The sequence below is a fragment of the Gossypium arboreum genome, chromosome 6, assembly GCF_025698485.1.
Source record: "Gossypium arboreum isolate Shixiya-1 chromosome 6, ASM2569848v2, whole genome shotgun sequence".
In the NCBI taxonomy this organism is placed as follows: domain Eukaryota; kingdom Viridiplantae; phylum Streptophyta; class Magnoliopsida; order Malvales; family Malvaceae; genus Gossypium; species Gossypium arboreum.
In genome coordinates, this window is record NC_069075.1 from 4,873,231 (window position 1) to 4,897,105 (window position 23,875).

Here is a 23,875-nt window from a genome sequence, read left to right on the forward strand (position 1 = left end):
GTGTTGACATTATAGTTTTTTTTTTTGGACACACGAAACTCTCCATTAGAAGTACTAATTTACAAATTGGATAAATCACTATTTTACTCCTTATCTTTTAATTTTTAAATTATTCCATGGCTTTTTTAATTTTTTATAATTTTTATATGTTATATATATATATATTGGGTAAATTACTCTTTTAAATTTTTAAGTTATCACATACATTTTGTTTAAATTTTTATATGTCAAATATAAAGTTGATTTTAAAAAATTATCTCTTTATTTTAAGATTTTATTTAATTGAATTAACTTTATATCAATGATATAATGTTAAAGTTAATAAATATTAAATTTGTTTAACTTAAAATATAGTTAAAAAAAGCACATATTAATAACATTTATCAAATTAAATTTTATTTTAAATATAATAAGAGTTAATTAAATTTATTGATTAAAGTGAAAAAAGACAAATATAAAAATACAAAAACTAAATTTTAGCATTAAAATAAATTAATTTAACAATGGATATAAAATAAATAATTTGTAAGAAATTATTAATAATATTCTTTAAATTCTAATATATTAATATTCAAACCGTAATGAATTTTTATATAATTTTAAAGAAGATTATTTGTACATTATCACAGGGGCAGAGCAGGGGGGCTGGCATGGGCCTCGGCCCCCCAAAATGTAAATTTGTTCTTTTGGCCCTTAAATTTTTTTAAAAATTTTAAATTAATAAAGGTAAAATTGTACTTTGGCCCTCTTAAAATTATAAAATTTTGATTTAATCCTTTACAAATTATAAAGATATAAACTATAAAAACTTAAAATTTTTTCTGGCCCCCCAACAATTTGTTCTGGCTTCGCCTCTACATTATCGAAGAGTTTTAAACTATATAAACAAAATCGGGGTTGACAAGAGTTCTATAAGGATATAATAAAATATTTTTAAAAAAGACATGTCAAATTTTTAAGGTTTTTGTGGAATAAAAAATTTCTCACCTTTATTTCAATATTCAATATTTTCTTTTTAATTTAAATCTCATTAGTATAACTCTTTTAAATTAATTAAATATTTTTAAAAGTATTTTATAATTACATTACTTTTTAATTCATTAATATATTTTTATAAATTTATTATATTTAAAATAATATTATAAATTTAATATATACAACCGACTCATCTATAATATGTAAATACAAACTAATTATTATAATACATAGAGCAAGTTAAAGTTTATTTATTTATTTATTATTTTAATATAATTTAAGAACATTTTACAACTTTTTCACAATGCTTGAGAAGTTTTATACAAAATAATTATTTAATATAAAATATATTTTCCATGCAAACATATTTTTGCTTTGCTTTTCGTCCATTTATATAATTATTATTTTAAAAAAGAAAAAAAATATAAAACTACTCTTAGAAGTGGGTAATATTTATAGTTTTATCCTAAAGAAAGAAAAATAAAATAACTATTTTAGGGAAAAAATAAAATAACGTAAACTATAATAAATAAATAAATCAATTCCACTAAAAAATTGTAAGCAAATTTCCAATTTCCATAAATAAAAAAAAAGAAGTAAAATTTCCTCATCCTTTTAATGAATTCACACTAATATTCATGGATTCCATTCCATATATGATTATCATCAATCTTCTAATTTCCAACTTTCCTTTTTCTTTCATCTTCAATTTTCTCACCTGCCAATCATAACTTAAATTTACACCCCACCATTGACCAACCCCTCCTTCACCTCCACAAGACTTCAACTTTTCACTTTACAAAATCTCCCTCAGACAACCGTAAGATTTTCTCTTTCTAACATATAAAAAAGCAATAGTGTAACCAACAAGCTTGGGTTTTTTTTTTTTTCCCATGTTTTAATGGTTTATGCCATGTAAAATTTCTTTAAACAAACAACATGGGTTTTAAGCTAATAAGCTTTTAAAAATACATTTCCAAAGTTCTTAACTTGCATCTGGGTTTTTCTTATTTACCTTGTTTTTGCATTAAAAACCATTCCTTTGCTCTCTTTTTTCTTCTCACAAATCGAAGTTCTTAAAACTTCAATTTTTTTATTCATTTATTTATCTTTATTTATTTGTCTGTTTGTTTGACTTTTTATTTAGTAAACGTTTTTGAATTGTATTAACTAGTGGCAAGTTTTATATATATTTTATTCACTTATTTTGTTTTTGATCTCAAAATTCTGACAAGGTTGCCTGTAAATGGGGGTTTTTCTTTAACTTCAAACCTTGCGAATTGAGTCTCTAGTTTTGACTTTCTTATTTGGTTCTTGATTAGGTCTCAAGATTTCCTTGATCTCCATCCTTTCTGGGTATGTTTTGAATTCCTTTTTGTCTGAAACTTGTAAAAAACAGTGTTTGCTTTTACCAATTGCATTGGTTTCTTGATTGATTTTCATGGAAATTGAATGGTGTTGTTTGCTTTTATTGAAATATGGATCCCTTTTTGTTCATTCTTTCTGTATGTCTTCGATTCTTATATGGCTCCAACTCTTCTTTTTCTTGAAATATTCCTGTTCGACATGTTTTTAGACATGGGTTCGGGGTATCGAACATTTATACCCGAATCTGAGCAACATAGCTTTGATGTGCCTGTGATAATATTTTGTCTGTTTTATGTAGATTTTCTGAATAGTCTTTCTATTTTTAGTTGCAACATATTCTTGCTTGATTTTCGATATTCCGTGGACTTTGTTGTTCGGTTCTTGATTGGCGTCAACTTCGTTTTGCAGTAATTCTTGGAGCTGCATTCTCCTGTTAGTGTACTCCAACTAATTGTGTAGTGGCTTTTTTCCATTGTCAACCGGTGTGGGCGTTTTTGCGGTGTACAGCTTGTTTTTAAGCAGTTTGGACTTTGGAGGATCGGAGATCGTGGTCGATGATATCGAGAAAGAACATGGGAAGTGTTTCGCCGCTCCTTCTCATTACATTAGTTCTTGGTGTTTGCTTTGCCACATATAATCTTGTAACAATGGTAATGCACAATAGATCTATTTCAAAACCGACAATCTATTATAACTCCGATGGTGGAATATTTGTTGATCCCATCATTGAGATGCCTGAAAGTGTGAGGAAATTGAAGCGTGCCAAAATGCCTTTCCATGTTGCCTTAACTGCCACTGATGCTCCCTACAGCAAATGGCAGTGTCGTATCATGTACTATTGGTATAAGAAGCAGAAGGACTTACCTGGGTCGGAGATGGGAGGTTTCACTCGTATTTTACACTCTGGGAATCCTGACAATTTGATGAACGAGATTCCTACCGTCATAGTCGATCCTCTTCCAGCAGGGCTTGATCGGGTGAGTTTTGTTGTGATACCATATTTTTGGTTACCACTAGTCGCTGTCACTTTTTCTATGTATGTTTACAGGCTCAGAAAGGTCTTAGAGTTTTGTTTTATTTGTTTAAGCCATCGATCTAGACAAAGCGAACTAATTTGTCTTTCAAGAAGTCGGATTAGATTTCTTCTTATCGGTTATCATGAGCCTTAATAACATTGAAACAATTATAGATTGATATAGCTTGAAAGAATGCATTCTTTGTATTTGTCAGGGATACATCGTCTTAAATCGACCATGGGCTTTTGTGCAATGGCTGGAAAAGGCTACAATTGAAGAAGAGTGAGTGCTTTTACATATCATGATTTCGTTATCAGTTTCATAGTACCTTAATCCGTTACTTGGGTTCGGGTATGAGTGCAATTTTTCCATGTATTTGGGGTTCCTCAGAAGGTACTATCCTCATATCCGAATATGTGTCGGACATGGGTAACTTCGAGAACAATGAGAAGTCAAAGCAATATAGGTTTCTAAAGCTTGTTTAACCATTTTTCTCGATGCAGATACGTATTGATGGCAGAGCCTGACCACATTTTTGTCACTCCCCTACCTAATCTAGCACATGGAGGATACCCGGCTGCATTCCCCTTTTTCTACATTAAGCCGGATCAGAACGAAAAGTTGTTAAGGAAGTTTTTCCCGGAGGAGATGGGACCGGTGACAAATATAGATCCAATCGGCAATTCACCCGTCATTATCAAGAAGGTAAAAAAAACTCCTATTAACTGATTTATAGGTTAGGCTCGATGCAGAGTTGTCTGACAATTAAGCGTTGATTTTCATTATTAGATCCAAGTTCTCGGATGACTGTATTTGTTCCTCCATTGTCACCCTTGACGGCATTCCTTTTATGTTGTCATTATTTTTTGTCAATTGTCATGGATTCGGATTCGAGTCTATTAAAACGTATTGGGTTAAGGGGAGATGCTTCTATATATTGAAGGACTTTTCTTATACAGGAATTATTGGAAAAAATCGCTCCTACTTGGATGAATGTTTCTTTAAAAATGAAGGACGATCCCGAGACTGATAAAACTTTTGGATGGGTGCTAGAAATGTAAGTATTGGCTATCTTACTCAGACTTTGGCAAGATTGTCGGATATGAGTATCTGTCCGACATGAGCATGCTCAAATTTCTTTTAATCTTTCTATATATATCTCCATGCCCTGTCCGAATATGTGTAGGTATTGACATGTTTTCTGAACTTAAAGGTATGCTTATGCTGTGGCATCGGCTTTGCATGGCGTGCAACATATACTTCAAAAAGACTTCATGCTTCAGGTTTGGCACCTTTTTTTTTAAAGGTTTTCTCTTTTTGGCATATGTTTCCTTTTCTGTATAGTTTTCATTGATACGTCTCGTTGTGTTTTTATTATCTGTTCGTAAATCAGCCACCTTGGGATCTGGAAATAGGGAAAAAGTACATAATTCATTACACCTATGGATGTGACTACAACATGAAGGTAAACTGTTTTTAGTCGTTTTATGATAGGTTCTCGGCTTGTTGCTATTCCAAACGCAACTACAGACTAGTTTTATTTTAAATTTTAACATGTTTCAAGATTGCCTTCATTTTACATTCAGGGTGAATTAACATATGGTAAAATCGGTGAGTGGCGATTTGACAAGAGATCGTTTCTACGAGGACCACCACCACGAAATCTCCCCTTGCCTCCTCCAGGGGTCCCAGAAAGTGTGGTACGTATTTACAAATATCAGTATTAAGAAATGGTACAGACCAATCTTAGGGACCAATATTGCGGTGTCTGTATTGTGTTTTCTGTTAGGTTTGAGACGGTCTTTGTTTTGTTGGTTACTCTGGTTCGTTCAGCCGAGCCAAGTCATACGGCATTCTTTTTTGAGCTTGACTCAGCTGAAACAAGTTGAGACATACGTAGCACATTTGGGTTCAACTTTTCATCTCCGGTTTCATGCACTCGAATTATTGTGTCTGCAGGTGACGCTTGTGAAGATGGTGAACGAAGCAACGGCTAACATTCCAAACTGGGACGCGGAATAAACGTCCGATAATAGGTTAAGGAAGGAAAATTGAAGTAGGAATATACCCTTTAGCTGAATTGAAACATGAAAGAAATATGAAGTTGTAATAGTGTGATAAAGCATTCAACAAAATTTTTTTTGAAGAGTAAAAGAGTTGAATATCAATACGGTTTGTGAAATAGAGATGACAAAAACTCTTTGCTACAGGAATTAAGTTTGAACTTTAAAAATAAAACATGATGGAATTCCAGCTTCTACTCTTTTACCGTTTGCTTCCATTAGCTTTGAATGGTCTTTGATGGATTGGATTCTGGGCTTTCTCATAAGCTTCATAACTGGGCTAAAAATTATAATCTGGGCTTTCTCATAAACTTCACAACAGGCCAGGAAAAACTATGAATAAAAAAATTCCAGTAAATGCTAATACCTATCAGAAATCTAGAACTTTAACTCAACAAATAATGTGGTTTTAGGGGATTCTTTTAGTTCAAATTCTCTTAAGTTGTCTTTACTTTCGAATGAGAATTGATAAAGAAAATTCCTTAAGACACCAACATAAAGCGAAGGAAAACACAAAAGACAAAAAAACATGAATTGAATAGAAGAGCCATAAGAAAGCGATAACATATCATGTGTTTGGGTAAATATTTTTAAAATATTCTATAACTCTGAATGAAATAATTTCAAATGAGAGAAAAACTTCTATTTATAGTTTAACTCTTCTGATCTAACGGTTTAGTTTAAAATAATCAGCGGCTAAAATTGTTTACAAATTGAGATTCTTGAGGGATTTTTCAAGAACCTCTAAAGTTATAAAATGTTCTCTCTAGTAAAATATAAGTTTACATATTTACCAAGCTAAGTAAGTGAGCCTTCAATCTTTTCCAAACAATAGATCAATTCTATTGAGCCAAATGATCTCCTATGAAAAAAATGGATCATCCAATTGTGTCTTGCTCACGGATAGATCACATAACCAACTAAACTATCAAACACTTATTTAATTTTGAAATATAAAACTACTTTAGGTGTTGTATGAAACTATAACTAGAACCATACATGTGTCATGTTTCATTATTTGTGTAATAAGCGAATAGCATAAATAAATATGATAAAAAATTGTTAAAATATGCTATAGGTCTCTATACTTATTGTTACAATCTGTTTTTTTAATAGTATCGAAAATAGTGATTTTGGGATCACAAATTCAATGAGTAAGTCCGTAAATATTGTTATTTAATATTAATGTGTCAAATATTGTATTATATTTGATTTTGATATGGCAATTTATGTTATTTGAATGAATAATCAAGTTTAAGTGGTGTGTCCCTAAAGTCAAGTGAATTTAGAAAATGAGGCAATGAGACCTTGTTTTAATAAACCGAGTCTATAGATTTTTTATAAAATATTTACATAGTGTCCTTAGGGCTATATTAAAAATTGGTTAAGAAATTTTAACGTTTAAATAATTAATTAAGGAAAAGGACTAAATTGTGATAGATGTAAAATTTAATCACTATAGTATTAATTGTATTAAATGGATATAAAAGCATGAAATTAGGGCTAATTTTACCTATTTTAAGAATAAAGGATGATCATGGCTTGGCATTTGATGAAATTTGGTTTAAAATTAAAGGGTAAAGTGGTAATTAATAAATTATTATGGTTCAAATAAAAGAATTAGTCAAATTAAATGATATGAGAGCTAATACTAATGTTGTTATCTAGTTAATGGAATTGTATATATATGTGAGATATCTTTAGTTATTTATATAACAATAAGAATTATAAGTATTATACATATATATATGAAATTAAGAAGAGATTGTTAATAGTAATTCTTGGATTTGAAATAAATTATATGTGGACGTAACGAGTTCTATTGTATACGGAAATGCAATAGTGTCCCTGTTTGCACATCGGTGCCCTTGAATACATTTTGGTATCTCTATTTGCACATCTGTGCCCCTATTCGCACTTCGGTGCCCTGTATACACTTCAGTGTCTTTATTTGCACGTCTGTGCTCTTGTTCTCACTTTGGTGTCCCTTTGCACGTATGTACCCCTGTTCACACTTTGGTCCCCTGGCTGTATGTATGTGCCCCTGTTCTGCATCTATGATGTCCCTAAAAATAGAGTAATTGTAATACCCCCTACCCGTATCCATTACCGGAATAGAGTACGAGGCATTACCGATGAGTACGAAACACTTACAGATAATTTAAATATATTTTCATAACAACTTGTCTCGATTTCATATTATTTCATTTCGTACATCATCACGTCCATATCATGAACTCTTTTTCATACCTTTCCAAGTTTCGACTCATCATAAACACATTCTTACTCAGACACCTTAGTTTCACTTTCAACACTTTCTGAAATAACTCGATTGAAAAATATTTCTGTCTATAAGTAAAACAAAAATTAGATCGGATCATACATATCACTTTATCACAGATTTATATGGCATGTATTTCTAAATACTTTACACATCTCATTCGATCCGAGAATCGGCCAAACCAAAGCTTTGATACAAAAAATGTAACACCCCATCCGTTGCCAAAATAGAGTACGAGGCATTATCGAGGAGTACGAAACATTTATAGATAATTTAAACATATTTTCATAACAACTTGTCTCGATTTCATATTATTTCATATTTAAGCTTTACTCATCAAAGTATTTGAAATGTCATCTTTATGCAAATAGCACACATGAGCTACATAATTCCATAATTATGAATGAACACATTTATCAAACACATTACATATTCATATATCAATGTCTCATGTCTCCATATATCAATAATCGTCATTTTTCTTGTTTTTCAGATAAATATGTGTAACCATTCATAAGCATGCAATTTCACTATTTCTTCCTATCAATCACAATTTCAAATGACAAATTCATGTGAATGAGCTCAACCTCATTAGCTGTTTAAATTCTGTCACTTTGATTTACATACTCAAAATTTACTAACATAACCTGTCAAACACAATCTCTGAATGATGAAATCACATAATTGAGCTCAATTTCAATGTTCACTAAAATCTGTCATATAAATTCAAATAATAATTACCAAAACTTTGTCAAATTAGAGAACGTCTTACGTTCATTGGTCTGTACCGGTATGCACTGAATTTCATTGATAATCACTGATGCCGTAACATAACTATGGTCTTTTCATTAAAATACCATAGCTCAGCTATGGTCTTACATTTTCACTATCATTATGCCATGGTGAAACTATGGACTTATCCATCAATTCATCACTTTTTTACTAAAATGCCATAGCCCAGCCATGGTCTTACATGGAAATCACTTGTCACTTGTAGTCGAAGCTATCACTATTCACTGATCAAGTAGCCGGAGCTACCACTTCTCACTGATCAAATTACTTATTATCAAATTAGAAAACATCTTACGAAATTGAGTATGTCGTTGCTCAGTGCCACGATTCACAACTCAGTATTGTCTTCCTCATTCAAATACCATATCTACATTTCACAACTCGGTATGGGAAATGCCATACCTACGTTTCTTAACTCAGTATGGATAATACCATACCTACGTTTCACAACTCAGTATGGTTAATACCATACCTACGTTTCACAACTCGGTATGGATGATACCATACCTACGTTTCACAACTCCATATGGTTAATACCATACCTACGTTTCACAACTCAGTATGGTTAATGCCATACCTACATTTCACACTTTGTCGTGGACCAACCATGATCTTTTCCGTCAATTCATCTTGTCACTGAATTGAAGTGCTCAATTTGATCATTTATTCAATTTTCATGCTTTTACATTATTCACGATTTTATCATCAATACATATGAAATAACACATTATGAAATTCATAAAATTAACAAATGGTCACTAAAATTTAGTTATATAATCTCACAAGTTCAATTTTTGTATTATAGCGATAATCATAATTTCATAATAAATATTCCAAATAAAACATTATATCATTTCTAATTCAACATTTATCGATTATAATAGGGCATGTGATCAATTTATACACATGTCATTCATATATTTATATATATTTCCTCCTCCTCCTCTCCATCCACATCCTTAGTATAAATAACACACTTGTAAGTAACATCATCCATAATTTTCACTATTTACTTCTGTGAATATTCAAGCTATCCATCATTGTCATAGTCACTAAATTATTTTTATCTTGAGCTAAAAAACTCCAAATTAAGATACGCTAATTTTATCTGAAACTCGACTCACGTATATTCTTACCATAAAATTTTCATAATTTTTGGTTTAACCAATAAGTACAGTTTATTCTTTAAAATCACCCCTTTTCTGTTGTCTAACAGTTCCGACCCTTCTTCATTAAAAAATTAATTATCTCCTCGTACAAGATTCGAGTGATGTTTCTGTTTATTTATCTTGAAAATAGACTCATTCAGGATTCTAAAAATATAAATTTAAGCCCCTAATTATTTTTCTCCAATTTTTTATGATTTTCCAAAGTCAAAACAGGCGAACCCGAAATCATCCTGACCTTATCTCACAAAATTTATTATATCTCATGATTTACAATTTCATTGCTTACATCGTTTCTTCTATAAGAAACTAGACTCAATAAGCTTTAATTTAATATTTTATTCATCCTCTAATTAGATTTTTACAATTTTTGGTGATTTTTCAAAGTTATACTACTGTTGCTGTCCAAAATAGTTTTAGTGCAAAATGTTGATTTCCATTTTGCCCAAAATTTCACAGTTCATACAATTCAGTCCTCGCTCAATTAACCCCTCAATTGAGCTAATTGTTATCAATTAATACTTTATTCTATCATTTTAAACTACTTCATAACCCTTGAAATTTAGAACTTTAGCACTAAACCTTATTTCCAAACTCTTTCACAATTAGGTCCTAAAATCAATTTCTATCAATTTTACTTGATAAAATCATCATATATCAAAATTAAAGATTCAATTATATGTTTATTCATCATATTATTCCATAAATCATCCATAAAAACTTTAAAAATTAGCCATGGAATCAAAAACTAATGAAATAGTAAGTTGGACCCAATTGTAAAAGTCTAAAAATGTAAAAATTTTAAGGAGAAAGCAAGAATTAAACTTACATGAAGTTAGAGTATGAAAACCAGCTTGAACCCTCTTTCATGGCTATTTTTCAGCTGATGAATATGAAGAGAAATGAAGAGAATTCTAGATATTCCAATTTAGTCCTATTTTTATTTAGCTAATTTTGGCAATTTTTTAATTTTGCCCTTATTTAACGTATTTCTTGATTTTTCTCAGCTATTGCTGCCCAAAGTATCTCCTTTGGGCTTATTTTCATTTTAGGTCCCTCCTCATTTGACAATTGAGCTATTTAATCCTTTTAGCAACTTTTACACCTTTTTCAATTTAGTCCTTTTTATTTAATTAACCACCCAAACGTCAAAATTTTCTAACAAAATTTTAACACTACCTCACTAACACTCCATAAATATTTCTAAAAATATTTATGGCTCGGCTTATGAAGTCGAGGTCTCAATACCTCATTCTCGACCCAATTTACCTAATTAATTCTTTTAAATCACCAAATTCACTAATTCAAAAATACTTCTATATTCACATTTGACTCATAGATATTAATTTATTAAATATTCAACTCACTCATCGGATTTAGTGATCTCAAATCTCTATTCCCGACACCACTGAAAATTAGGTTGTTACAGTAATGACCGAGTATGTGAACCAAGTACTAATGATTTAGACTGCATGATATGGATTGTTACATGGAATCGATCTAGTTACTCTAGTATTCTAGTTAATTTACTAGTTCATCGGGCTATGAAATAATTGAATTACAATCTATTTATGTGCTTATATATATTGTGGCATATTTATAGTATTGGTATGTGAAATATATTGTAATGAGTTTCTTAGTTACAAGTATAGTTTGTTACCTTAAGTAAATGTGATTTATGATATGGAAAAGTCCTTTGAAATGGACTTTGTATTGATGTGTTTGGATTGGAAAGGTAACATTTGAATTATGTGGATGAATAATTTATATAGTAAAATTCTTTTCATGATATGAACGAGTTAAAGTTTTACAGAGTATTTAACCATATGAAATGATCTATGATTTAAAGTAATAGTATGGAACATATGATAAGCATAGTTAAAAGAAAATGAAGGTATACAGTAGTCATATGATAGATGAATGGTTTGAAATTGAAATGCTTGATATGTTATATGCCTTGACTTGGTTGGAATTATATGCGTATTTCTTTACCTGCTAACCTTGTGAGGTTTGGTGTATAAGAAAAGGGAAATATGATTTATGGCTAAATGAAATTACTCATAGTTGATTAATTTATTACAACTGGCGAGTTTAACTCTTTTTATATGAGCTTACTAAGCATTAGTTGTTTATATAGTTGTTTTCTTTGTTTTGTAGATAATCAGAAAGCTCGAACGGTTAGAAACTTTGTCGAAGTATGATCACACTATCCATCGAACTAATTTGGTAGCTTTTGAACATATTGAAATGGTTATAGGTGGCATGTATAGGGTTGTGTGCCATTTTGGTATGATTTGAATGTAATAAGGTTTTAAGTGTTATTTTGGAGATTAGTTTCTTTTTGAATGGTGCGAAGTTCATTTTGGCTTATGTCTTTTGATGAAGGCTTGTAAATGATGTGTATTCATATGAGATAACGGTAGCTATGCATACTCTCATGTGAGTAGAAAGAAGAAGGTTGTTTGATATGTTTGTGATATGGTCATTTGATATGCATAAAGTATGCTAAATGATGGAAACTATATTGTTGAATAGGTTCAAAATTGATTGTAATTGTGGTACTTATTGTTGGTACATTGGTTAGAACGTATAGGATGATTGATTTAGTATATTATGAGCAAGTTTGGAATGAGTTTTGGTCTTATGAATGCTTGTAGAAATGATGTGTTTTAAATGTGTAAGTATTGGCTTGATTTTTAGCTTATTTAAGGGGTTAATTTGGAAGCACACGGCTTGGGACACGGTCTGTCACACGGCCATATGTGCTCTGTTAGTTTTGGTACAGGTTTCACATGGTCTGAGACATGGGCTGAGACATGGCCGTGTGTCTCAAGTCAGTGAGTTACATGGTCTATGATACGGGCCTAGATATGACTATGTGTCCCTACTTCAAATGCTCACATGGTTTGAGATGCATCACACGACCTGGCCACACAGCCGTGTGACCATTGTTTTACCTATTTTTCAAGTTTTTCCTAAAATTTTCTAATTTATTCAAAATGATTCCTAATCATTTTTAAATTGTTTTTAAGGCCCCGAAAGCTCTTTTTAAGGCCCAAATGTGTACGTTTACTATAATTGGAATAAATTATTGGAAATTTATACTTAAGTTGAATTATTATTTTGCTTTGTATAGTAACACTCTGTAACCTTAATATGGCAAGGGAAACGGGTTAAGGGTGTTATACTTTTCATAAATTTGGAATTTAATATTTGTATTTTTATTTTCATGAACTTAGTTCTACTTTTCAAATTTTAGAATTCAAGTTCAATTGTTAACATCATTAATTTTTTTCTGTTAAATTTATCGGTGTGACATTTTGAAATAAAGCTTAAACTTGCTTGGTAGACATATAATAAACCTAAGTTTAACAACAAAATTTTAACCCTCTTAATAACTAGAACCTTAACCCGTATCCGCTGCCAGAACAGGGTTTCGGAGCATTACTACCATTTGCAGATCACTTAAAAAAAATTAAAATACTTACCGATTCAATGCATCATATAAAATAAATATATTACCATTCAATCAACAGTTTGGCACTTGTATAAGCATCAAACAACAACATTGTTAGTATACTTGTACATATCTCATATAAATTCAACATTGATATATCTATTTTCTCGACATGTCGCACTTGAGTTTAATAATAGTCTCAATTACATAATTTCCTTATATCAACATATCAAAGATAATCATATATGTACATGTCATGAAACATATCATGCTCTTACCGTTTCTTCACAAGCATATATCATTCATTTCATTATATCAATATTTTATGCTTCATCATTTCCATATATTTTATGTATATTTATTCTGGTAATAGCTTATATCAAACTTAACATAAATTATATTCCATGTACTTATACTTATTTCGTTTATCCATTTTCATAATTATTTCATACAACGCTTTTGTACATATATTTCCATATGACCAGTTCTTGTAAACATTTCACACAACCATTTCATATAACCATTCATCATCTGATACATTTTACCTGAATATCAATTGTTCAACAGATGTTATAGCGTCTCCCATCCACGGTCTTATTTATCTTTGACGTGATGCCATAGTGTCTTTCAACTATGGTCTTACTCATTTTCTGTCATGTTGCCATGGTATCTTTCAACCATGGTCTTATTCTTTTCATGTCACGTTGCCATGGCATCTTTCAACCATGGTCTTACACATCTCATATCAGGTTGCCATGGTATCTTTCAACCATGGTCTTACACATTTCATAACAAGTTGCCATGGTATCTTTCAACCATGGTCTTACACATAGGTTGCCATGGTATCTTTCAACCATGGTCTTACACATTTCATATCAGGTTGTCATGGTATCTTTCAACCATGGTCTTACACACAGGTTGCATGGTATCTTTCAACCATGGTTTTACACATTTCATATCAGAGAGCACACTCCCGCGAACCTCATCCTTACAGTGGGATTACCAGTCCAGGATAAATCCCCTGTAATATAAACTCATAGAGTATTGTCGAGATTACCAGTCCAGGCTAAATCCCCTGCAACGACAATTACTCTAATGAGCTTGGATCTGAATTATCAGTCCAGGCTAAATTCAAACCCTAATTCGGATTATCCGTCCGGGCTAAATCCGTTTTACACATATTCTTCGGGAGGGCTATATCAGGATAGGATCACCCGTCCGGGCTAGATCCTTTTTACCGTCAATTCCTTTTCAGAGATCCATCGAATTTTCCTTTCATTCAACCGAGATTTCTTTTCCTTTTATCAAATTTATCAATGTTTCATAAATTTTCATACAATGAACATTCAAATCATATTCACATAAATAACATACAATCTCAAGTATTTAAGAATATAATTCAAGTTACACGAACTTACCTCATTGCTTGTTTGTGTTTATAATTTCATTAATCTGATATCTTTTCTTTTCCACGATCAAGTCTCATATTTGAGTCGTTTGGATCTTTATAAATAAATTTGATCATCATTTTCATTCATTTCATATTTTAATGCATTTAATTAATGCTCTAGGCAAAATTACCATTTTGCCCCTAAACTTTTAATTAATGACGATTTCATCCTTAGGGTCAGGAAAATAAAATTCTTGCAATTTAATCCTTATTTCCAGCTATTATTCTCATAAATATTGATAACAATCCATGAATTCTATAAAATATCAGAATTTTTCATAATTTCAACACTTTTCAATTTAATCTCTAAAACATGTTTTCCCCCGATCTTGAACTAAATTAATAATTTCATTCAATTTTGTAATTTAAATAATAAAATAATCCATTTCATGCAATTTGGTCATTTCTGACATGTTCACAAAATTTGCCATAAAGTTTTACTTTTATTCAATTTAGTCCCTGAGCCTAAAATATGCAAATTAGCCATGCTAGATGAATATTCATACATATTTTTTCCTTCTCCTCCTCTCTATTCCACATCCTTAATGTAGATAACACACTTGTAAGTAACATTATCCATAATTTTTATTATTTACTTTTATGAATATTCAAGCTGTCTATCTGCATCATAGTCACTAAATTATTTATATCTGGATCTATAGAACTCAAAATTAATATCCGATAATTTTCCCTGAATCTAGACTCATATATATTCTTACCATAAAAATTTCAGAATTTTTGGTTTAGCCAATAAGTACAGTTTATTCTTTAAAGTTACCCCTGTTCTGCTGTCTGACAGTTCTGACCCCTCTTCACTAAAAATTAATTATCTCCTCATACAGAATTCAAATGATGTTCTTGTTTGTTTCTATTAAAAATAGACTCATTCAGGATTTTAGAAATATAAATTTAAGCCCCTAATTATTGTTATTCAATTTTTTATGATTTTTCAAAGTCAGAACAGGGGAACCCGAATTCATTCTGACCTTGTCTCACAAAATTCATTATATCTCAAAAATTTACAAATCCATTGCTTACACTATTTCTTCTATGAGAAACTATACTCAATAATATTTAATTCCATATTTTTTTCATCTTCTATTCGATTTCTACAATTTATGGTGATTTTTCAAAGTTAGTCTACTACTGCTGTCCAAACTGTTTTTGTGCAAGCTATTAATTACCATGTTATAACACCCTTATTTTCTTTTTCTACACCATTTCTCATCACTTTCTCTTATTTTCTCTTCACTAACATATCAAAAACATAGGACCTTATGTAAGAAAACTCTACTATAACATTATTTCCATGCTTTGTCAATAATAACAAACTTAAAACATATTGAAATCTTGATATACTTACCTTGTTCTATTGATACTAATCTTTAACTTGATTTTCTCTCTCCTCCAGCTTCTATTTCTTGAATCCAACTTGATATTCTAACTCCCCATGCTCTCCTTAACATTTTTGTCTCTTGGTAGCTATGGAAATTCATTTGATTTTTGGGTGAAAATAGTGAATTTTTGGTAAAAGGACCAAATTGTAAAGAAAGCAAAACTTTCTTTCTTCCTCTCTTTCCCTCACGTTAGTGCATGGGAAAATATGGATGAGAATTTCTCATCTTTCTTTCTTTATATACTAATAAAATAATAATAAAATATCTTATTAAAGTATTAATAAAATAATATTTATCTAATTAAATAATTATAAAATATCAAAATATCTCTAGCATCATTATTACTTTCTAGATTTCTCTCTCTTCCAATTGACCATTTTGCCCTTCATTATCTTTTAAAATTCCATCATTGAGTCATCATTTAATTTGGTAAAATTGTAATTAGTCCCTCATAGTTCTTCATCTATTCAATTTGGTCCTAATTCATCCATTTTCCTTAGTTTCTAGATCATTCCACTCTTAAATTATTTACACTATTGGTCTTTCAACTTTTTCATATTTATACTTTAACCCCTCAAATTATGAATATTTACTCTTGTGCAACAAAACTTTTCTCACTTTTACAATTTAGTCCTTTCTTGAATTAATATATCATGATATACTTCTCAATATTGACATAACTCAAAATTTCCTTTTGTCACTTTATTTCCTTATTTTACTATATCAAAGATAATATATTACTGTAAAAATTTTGAGGTATTACAAGACTTGAATTTTAAATTAAAAACTAAATTCCTTAAAATAAAAATAAAAGTCTAAAATTCAAATGTATAAAAATACAACGATGTGTATCATATTTTAAACCATAAAAGATTTATACAAGAATACAAATATGTGTCATTATAACTAGTGATTGGAAGTAAAAAGAAATCAATATATTATATAATAATTTTAATATTTAAATAAAAGGTTTAACATTCCTTCAAATCCCATTGTTTGGTTTATTTTCTAAAACTGTTTACTTTTATATTCATATGTGCAATCAAATCACAAGAATTGGTTAACAATGGTGTATATACCTTTGATTTCCTCATAATTTTTTTTTCAATTTGAATTAATCAAATTAAGTTATTTAATATTTTAAATTAATTTAAATAAGTAGTTCAATTTTTAAGTTCGAGTCAAGTTAAAATTTATAACTTGAATAATTGAATTACTCAAATAAAAATTTGATATAAATATCCATCAAGCCCCGACAGTTTTGAAAACGTGAAAATTGGTACCCTAAAAAAATTCAAAATAATCTTCAAAATTCATAATTTGTTTTAAATTAATTTTTCAAAATTTTATAATATATAAATTTAAAATTTAAGATCATTAATGTCTATATATAAATGCTAAATTATAATTTTTAGGGCATAATGATCAATTTAGCCCTTAAGGTTTAATGTTTTAGTTAATATTTTCATTAAAAAATCAATTCAACTATTTTAAAATTTTAATGATAAAATTTGACTCTTTTAAAAAGTTAAGGGCTAAAATTAGTTAAAAAATAATAAGAGCCAAATTAATAAAATATGTAACATTAATGGCTAAATTTTTCGTTATGCCTTTTCTAGAAAAGGGCTAATTGGAAATATAAGCCTCTGAATTTTGGCGAAAAAATTTAATTAAGCTCATCTGTGAAAAGCACATTCAATTAAGCCCGCAAACTCACAAATTGCATAAATTAAGTCCTTTAATCAATGTTTTCCGTCTTTAATTGTTAGAATGCTAATGTAGTCATTAACAACAGATATGGTACTCCACATCAGCGACAATTGCCATCGTCAACAAAACGAAAATCAAAATGAGTTTATATCTTAAATACAAATAAATTACAGTGTTGTTTATATTTTTCCTACTATAATTCATAATGATCAAGAGATGTTAAAATTAAAATTGTATTTTATGATTAAAACAAAATATTAAGGAAATCGCATATAATATGCGACAACATGCAAAATTAATTAGTTATTAAATTTTAATTTGATAAAAAAATAAATTATTTATATTTGACAAATAAGTAAATGAGTTGCAAATAATTAAATTCAAAGTTAAATATAATTACATTGCAAATATTAATTAAGAGGATAGACTTATGGTTTAAAGGTAAATTTGGTCGAGGGTTCTATTCTCGTTCTAGGTATGGAACAGTTTAAAAATTTGTGGTTAGTATCTACTCTTTAATGAGCAAGATTATTTACTGTGCTCGCTCCTGTAGATACCTTGAGAAATAAAAAAATAAAAAAAAATGTAAAATAAAAAGCATTCAAAGGAAAAATTGGTACAAAGTAATATCTCTTAAAAAAATCTTTACATTATTAAGGAAGAAGTTGTAGAGAGGCCTGAAACCCAATATCGAAAGAAAGAACAAACTTTATTAAGTGACTCATTGCGACAATATAAATTTATTATTGATTCAACATAATAAATTAGTTTTCTATGTAATTTTAATTATGTGAAAGGACTAATAGTAAAAATAAAAATAGAAAACATCACTCTAATGAAAGTAAATTTGAGGCTACTAATAACACTATAATAATATAGAAAAATAAATATAAAATTTCAGTTTAGTAAAAGGACTAATACCAAAATTTAGCCTTTTTTAACCAATGCAGCAGGCAGCCCACGACCCGATTCGAAATTGAACCGGTTCGAACTTGGCCCATATACAGATCAAATTTACATAAACTTCTTTTCACCATTGTCTCTCTTTGCTCTCTCTAGCATCAGACAAGGTTAGTCTCTTCTCTACGCTTTTCTTTTTGTTTGAAATCGCTCCATTTTTTGGGTTCTTTTATTTATTTAGTATTATTTATTTTCTATAGGTGAGGGAAAAAACAAGAGGATCTGATGTACTTGCCTGTGGATCTTAATTACAGACAAGATCATGATGGCCCTTGAAAATAAAGGTTATATTTTTATTTTTAAGAATTCTTTTTTTTTTTTTTTTGTTTAAAGTTTGGAACTTTGATCTGCTTTGAGTTGTGGGTTTCTGTTTTTTAGATTGACTATATATGTATAAATTATTTCTGTGGTGTTTTCATTAATGGGGTTTATAACAAATGTGATATTTTTAGCATTGTCTTGATGGGTTTTTTATTTGTATTTTTTAATCTAGTTCTTTTTATTGCTCTGGGTTGCTTCAGTTTTGAGTGTTATTTGAATAATTATAATCGAATTTAGGATCCAATAGATGCCTGATATGTTTCACAGTCGACTGGTTTGAGATATGGCATTTTAAATTTGAAGGCTTTATTGAATTTTTATTCTGCCATTGATTATATAGCTAATGCTGAATGCGATAAACTGGAAGTATTTATTATACTGTGTTGTCTAAGTAGTATTTTGGATACCTGTGATACCTCGTATTGGATAATGAAGAACTATTGAATAGCTTACTGGCTAAACTGTTTGATAAGGTTGGCGTGTTTGATCCTAAAATGGATGTATAAATTGACTCTTGTTTGTTTATTGGAATGGTTGGAAGAGAATTATGTAAATGTTGCTGGTCAGATTTTGTTCTAAGCTGTCTTTTAAGCAAGCAGTGATTATGCAGACAAGCTTTAGGTGGCTTGTTGGATTATTTCTAGATATTTTGAAATATTTAGCCTGTTATACTCTTTTGAAGCTATTTTGACCCAATTCTTCCTTTTTCTCATATCCGTATCAGATACATTTTAGACATAGATATGGGGAGATGACTCTCCAAGGACCCTTTAAATACATAGAATAACTCAGAAAAAAATGGCATATACCCATGATGGACGCATACTCGTATCTGACACTCACATGCTAGTTCGAGTAACATAGTTTTTGTGGTACCCTATTTTGTTGCATAGCCTCATTGGCATACACATCCATCACAGTGGAGTTACTCTTTCTGTATTCAATGAGCTGCCTCTTGTGTTTAGATTCCCAAAAGGCTGTTGGAAACACTTTGTGCCTTGAGTACTGATTGACTTAGATTTTATTGATCCTCTTTTAGCTTAGTTTCACTAGCAATCAAGTGTAAATTTAGGGTTGGTCCTATTGGAAGGTAGCTTTAGCATCTTAAATGGCCTAGCTTTGACTCTTTACTTTTCTTGAATTACTTGTGTCCGACACTTATCTAGACATGGGTATGGAGATATGAGCTTGAACGATCCTCTAAATGCATGGGGAAACTTAGAAAAAAAAATTAACAAGCCTGTGTCAGACACATTTTTATTGACACTCACACCCTAGTCCAAGTAGCATAGTCTAACTTGACTTACGTCCCTAGTCCAAATGAATTGTGTAATTGATGTTTAATGTGCTTAAGCTAATGTAAGTATTAAATTTGAGCTAAACGAGAATAAGAGAAATAAAGCCTTGGCATCATACTAGGTATTCATGCCTAGCATAGTGCATCACTGGCATTGTGTTTCCTTCAAACTTTTCAATGATGTTTTGAAACGAGTTATTTGGAGGGTTATCAGAGATTTGTATGAACTGATGAATTTCATGATTTGCATCTGTTATCTTTTCTATTAGAATGCTTTGATATTTTAGTTTTGTATTAGCATTTAGGAAAGCAACTTCATTGTTGATCTTGGGAAAGTTATGGCAGCTTGAATATTGACCTTATGGATATATTTTGGCATCTAAGAAGGTCCTTTTATTGATATGCTTGGTCAATTACTGGCCACTTGAATTTCAGCCTGTGGAGATAGATGGAGATGTTGATGGAGATATTGACCTTGCATCTTCTTAGCCATGTCTTTCACGTTAAAATTAGAAGTTTGATGGAGGAATATATGGGGTGGGATCCTTATCTTTGAGGGTCCTGAGTTTTATAGTTTCATTTTCATTTCTTTAATCCTATTTAGGCCACCATTTTCTTGCATATTGTTAAAGATATATGTTGGCTCCACCATGGGAGTGAAAGATGAAGGGGCATCACTGAAGGCAGTGATGCTTGCTATGCCTATCAATTGGATATATGATATTATTGTGTGAAGCATGCCGGTGAGTTAAAGCCTTTTAAGACATGCTACAGGTTCCCTTCTTTATGTCTGTCTTTGTGGGGAGCTTCACCCATCTATGTTACTTGGACTTGGGGTAAGTGTTGGATATTAGTATGCTTAGTTATTTCTAAGTTTTTTTGCTATATTCCCATGCTCATGTCTGAATATGTATGTGACATGGGTGTTAGACACAGGTACATACAAGAAAATGAAGAGTCGGAGTAGCATAGACCCCTATTGCTACTTGCTACTGATTTGTCTGTCAAAAGAACCACATATAGAGTTTCCTTATACTTCTTTGTGCTATCAAATGTGTGGGTTCCCTTCTAGTTTTAGGAAACATATTTTATTGTCTGAAAACCCAATACTGGACTCATGCATCACAATTCAAAACATATCTTGAACTTTCTGTTTATTCAATTTTTACTCTTTTTTCTTTGTTTTTTTTTCTTTTTTCATTTTGCACTTTGTCGTTGTGTCAATAGTTGGCATTTATTTTTTTGTTCTTGATTCCTATGAATTAGTATGGGTTTATTGGTGATACATACATCAAGATTGATATTATTCTGATGTTTTTTGCTTTTATTTTTGTAGAAACAATGCAGAACTGTGAGGCAACCTTAAAATGCCTCCAGACAAAGGGGTTCCCGTACAACCTGCAATGTAACAGGAATTCAGTTGAAGGCATTCCAGAGCTTAAACATGAATTCGGTACTCATCCGGGCAGAGATGTTGTAGAACCAGTTTGCTCTTTGAGTGGAGAGTTTGTGGAACTTCCGAATGAATTTTACCACAAACCTACACTCCACCATGAATGTGGCTCATGGTCGACCTTCTATCCTGACTCTCATAAGTTGCAGGCATACCAGTTGAATGCTTTTGGGGGCCAAGTTTACCACTTTCCTGTGGATAACCGATTTCATTATGCCCCATTTAATGTGATCACTCATGGATACCCTTATGAATTCCAGTTCCAAGATTTTCAGTACTTTGTGGTCATAGATTTTGAGGCTACCTGTGACAAGGAGAGAAACCCACATCCACAGGAGATAATCGAGTTTCCATCTGTTATTGTGAGTAGTGTTACTGGGCAGCTGGAAGCTTGTTTTCAGACATACGTCCGACCAACTTGCAACCAACTCCTGAGTGATTTCTGCAAGGATCTGACTGGCATCCAACAAATTCAGGTTAGTTCCAAATCTCTTATGTCTCTACCAAGATAGGAAAGGTAACATGAATTTGAGTTGGTTATTTTAGTGGACTCGGAAGTAGTATCTATTTGATTTTTAGACTATAGCATCTATTGAATTGTGTTTGGATAGAATTCAAACAAGATAGACGATATAACATGGAATCTGTGGGGGAATCTTCTTGTTAGGCTTCATTTTGACAAGGGTTCTCGATAGCAAGTTAGATTGGGATATTTGAATGGGGTTTCTTGCTCTTTTCTCGGTAATTTTTCTGGTATGACTTGTGAGTCCGTATTCTAAATATGCACATATGTGTTCTAGGTAGATAGAGGTGTTACTTTGAGTGAAGCTCTCCTTAGGCATGATAAATGGCTCGAGAAGAAGGGCATAAAGAGCACTAACTTTGCTGTGGTGACATGGTCGAACTGGGATTGTCGGGTTATGCTGGAATCTGAGTGCCGGTTCAAGAAGATCCGTAAACCTCCTTACTTTAACCGGTAAATAGTTTAGATATGTGCTTGTTCAATTTTTTTCTTCAATAGATCATATAATTGACATGATATATATTTTTCCTGTTTGGCAGATGGATTAACTTAAAAGTTCCGTTCCGTAAGGTTTTCGGTGGCATGAGATGCAATCTGAAGGAGGCAGTTGAGATGGCCGGTCTAGCCTGGCAGGGCCGTGCCCATTGCGGCCTCGATGATGCCAAAAACACTGCTCACTTACTTACCCTCATGATGCGCAAAGGTTTTAAATTTGCGATCACGAACTCACTGATGTGGCAGGCTAGTGATGGTCCATTGATGTGGAACCCGGTCCCCGAGAACATGGCCTTCTTTCCACATCACCCCCACAAGCCAAAGGATCAGCAAATGCCCCTATTCCATTACCACCCTTATTGTTTCTGTGGGGTGAAGAGTAGCAAAGGAATGGTTCGGGAGCCCGGACCGAAGCAAGGAAGTGTGTTCTTTGGTTGTGGAAACTGGACTATCAACCGAGGTGCCCGCTGCCACTACTTCGAGTGGGCTTCGTCCTGAAACTGAATTTGCAACAACATATCCATCTCTCATGATGGCATCTTAAACCCTTAATGTAAAAAAAAAAAGGTTAAAAAAAGAAGAAAAAAACGGTAGTGGGTTGTCTCCTCATTGAGGCACATGCAGTACTTGGTGAGGCTTCTGCATCTTGAAAAGCATGTGTTCATACTTTGCATAGTTGCTCCGGAAGCGGGCATGCACCGTAAACATCAGTTGATTTCCAAGGTACGAGAGCTTCAACCTATATAATTCGGACTTGTTGAATTGAGAACAAATCAGGAATATGAGGATTTGGGTAGTTAGGATGATGCATTTACATGTTTAAACGTGCTAAGTTTATCATAATAATATTAACGAGATAGGGAAAGCTTTGATTTCCTATGCATTTCTAATGGGGAATCAGCAATGTTTGCTTGCACCTTACTTCTTTAGTTTCCTCTCTTAACTAAAAAACTTGTTGCTACGATTTTCATTTTTCTTGAAACATCGGTGTTCAATATCTATGTCCGATGCACATTCGGACATGGATATAGAGATATGTTTTTCCAAAGACTCCAAATCTATGCAAGTCTTGGAAAAATTCGACCTCTCGTGCTGGACACGTACTCTGATCTGACACACTAGAGATAGAGTATTATCTAACAACCATTCCA

The 23,875-nt window shown here is 31.4% G+C and overlaps 2 protein-coding genes across 3 annotated transcripts; both read left to right on the forward strand.

Moving 5' to 3' along the window:
- The first annotated feature begins 1,590 nt into the window (after nt 1-1,590).
- LOC108484254 (hydroxyproline O-arabinosyltransferase RDN2-like) lies at nt 1,591-5,597 on the forward strand. 2 transcript variants are annotated; one of them, XM_017787973.2, is made up of 10 exons: nt 1,591-1,795; nt 2,298-2,331; nt 2,752-3,320; nt 3,574-3,641; nt 3,863-4,064; nt 4,319-4,416; nt 4,573-4,642; nt 4,753-4,824; nt 4,946-5,059; nt 5,319-5,597. In XM_017787973.2, the coding sequence occupies exons 3-10, from the start codon at nt 2,898-2,900 to the stop codon at nt 5,379-5,381; spliced, it is 1,110 nt and encodes a 369-aa protein (XP_017643462.1). In that variant the 5' UTR covers nt 1,591-1,795; nt 2,298-2,331; nt 2,752-2,897; the 3' UTR covers nt 5,382-5,597. The 2 variants fall into 2 exon arrangements, with proteins under 2 accessions (XP_017643462.1, XP_017643463.1); XM_017787974.2 differs by lacking the exon at nt 2,298-2,331.
- A 13,024-nt stretch (nt 5,598-18,621) lies between these two features.
- LOC108486633 (uncharacterized) lies at nt 18,622-23,614 on the forward strand. Its single transcript, XM_017790783.2, has 5 exons — nt 18,622-18,745; nt 18,836-18,919; nt 21,590-22,182; nt 22,507-22,682; nt 22,769-23,614. The coding sequence occupies exons 2-5, from the start codon at nt 18,898-18,900 to the stop codon at nt 23,220-23,222; spliced, it is 1,245 nt and encodes a 414-aa protein (XP_017646272.1). The 5' UTR covers nt 18,622-18,745; nt 18,836-18,897; the 3' UTR covers nt 23,223-23,614.
- Nucleotides 23,615-23,875: the final 261 nt, after the last annotated feature.

Excerpts from the sequence above, each read along its gene's own strand:
- LOC108484254 (XM_017787973.2), top strand. The coding sequence starts at position 2,898 with ATGATATCGAGAAAGAACATGGGAAGTGTTTCGCCGCTCCTTCTCATT. Across the intron at positions 4,643-4,752 it reads AAAAAGACTTCATGCTTCAG|CCACCTTGGGATCTGGAAAT; the intron begins GTTTGGCACCTT and ends TTCGTAAATCAG. Across the intron at positions 4,825-4,945 it reads GATGTGACTACAACATGAAG|GGTGAATTAACATATGGTAA; the intron begins GTAAACTGTTTT and ends TTTTACATTCAG.
- LOC108486633 (XM_017790783.2), top strand. The coding sequence starts at position 18,898 with ATGATGGCCCTTGAAAATAAAG. Across the intron at positions 18,920-21,589 it reads GATGGCCCTTGAAAATAAAG|AAACAATGCAGAACTGTGAG; the intron begins GTTATATTTTTA and ends TTATTTTTGTAG. Across the intron at positions 22,683-22,768 it reads AAACCTCCTTACTTTAACCG|ATGGATTAACTTAAAAGTTC; the intron begins GTAAATAGTTTA and ends CCTGTTTGGCAG.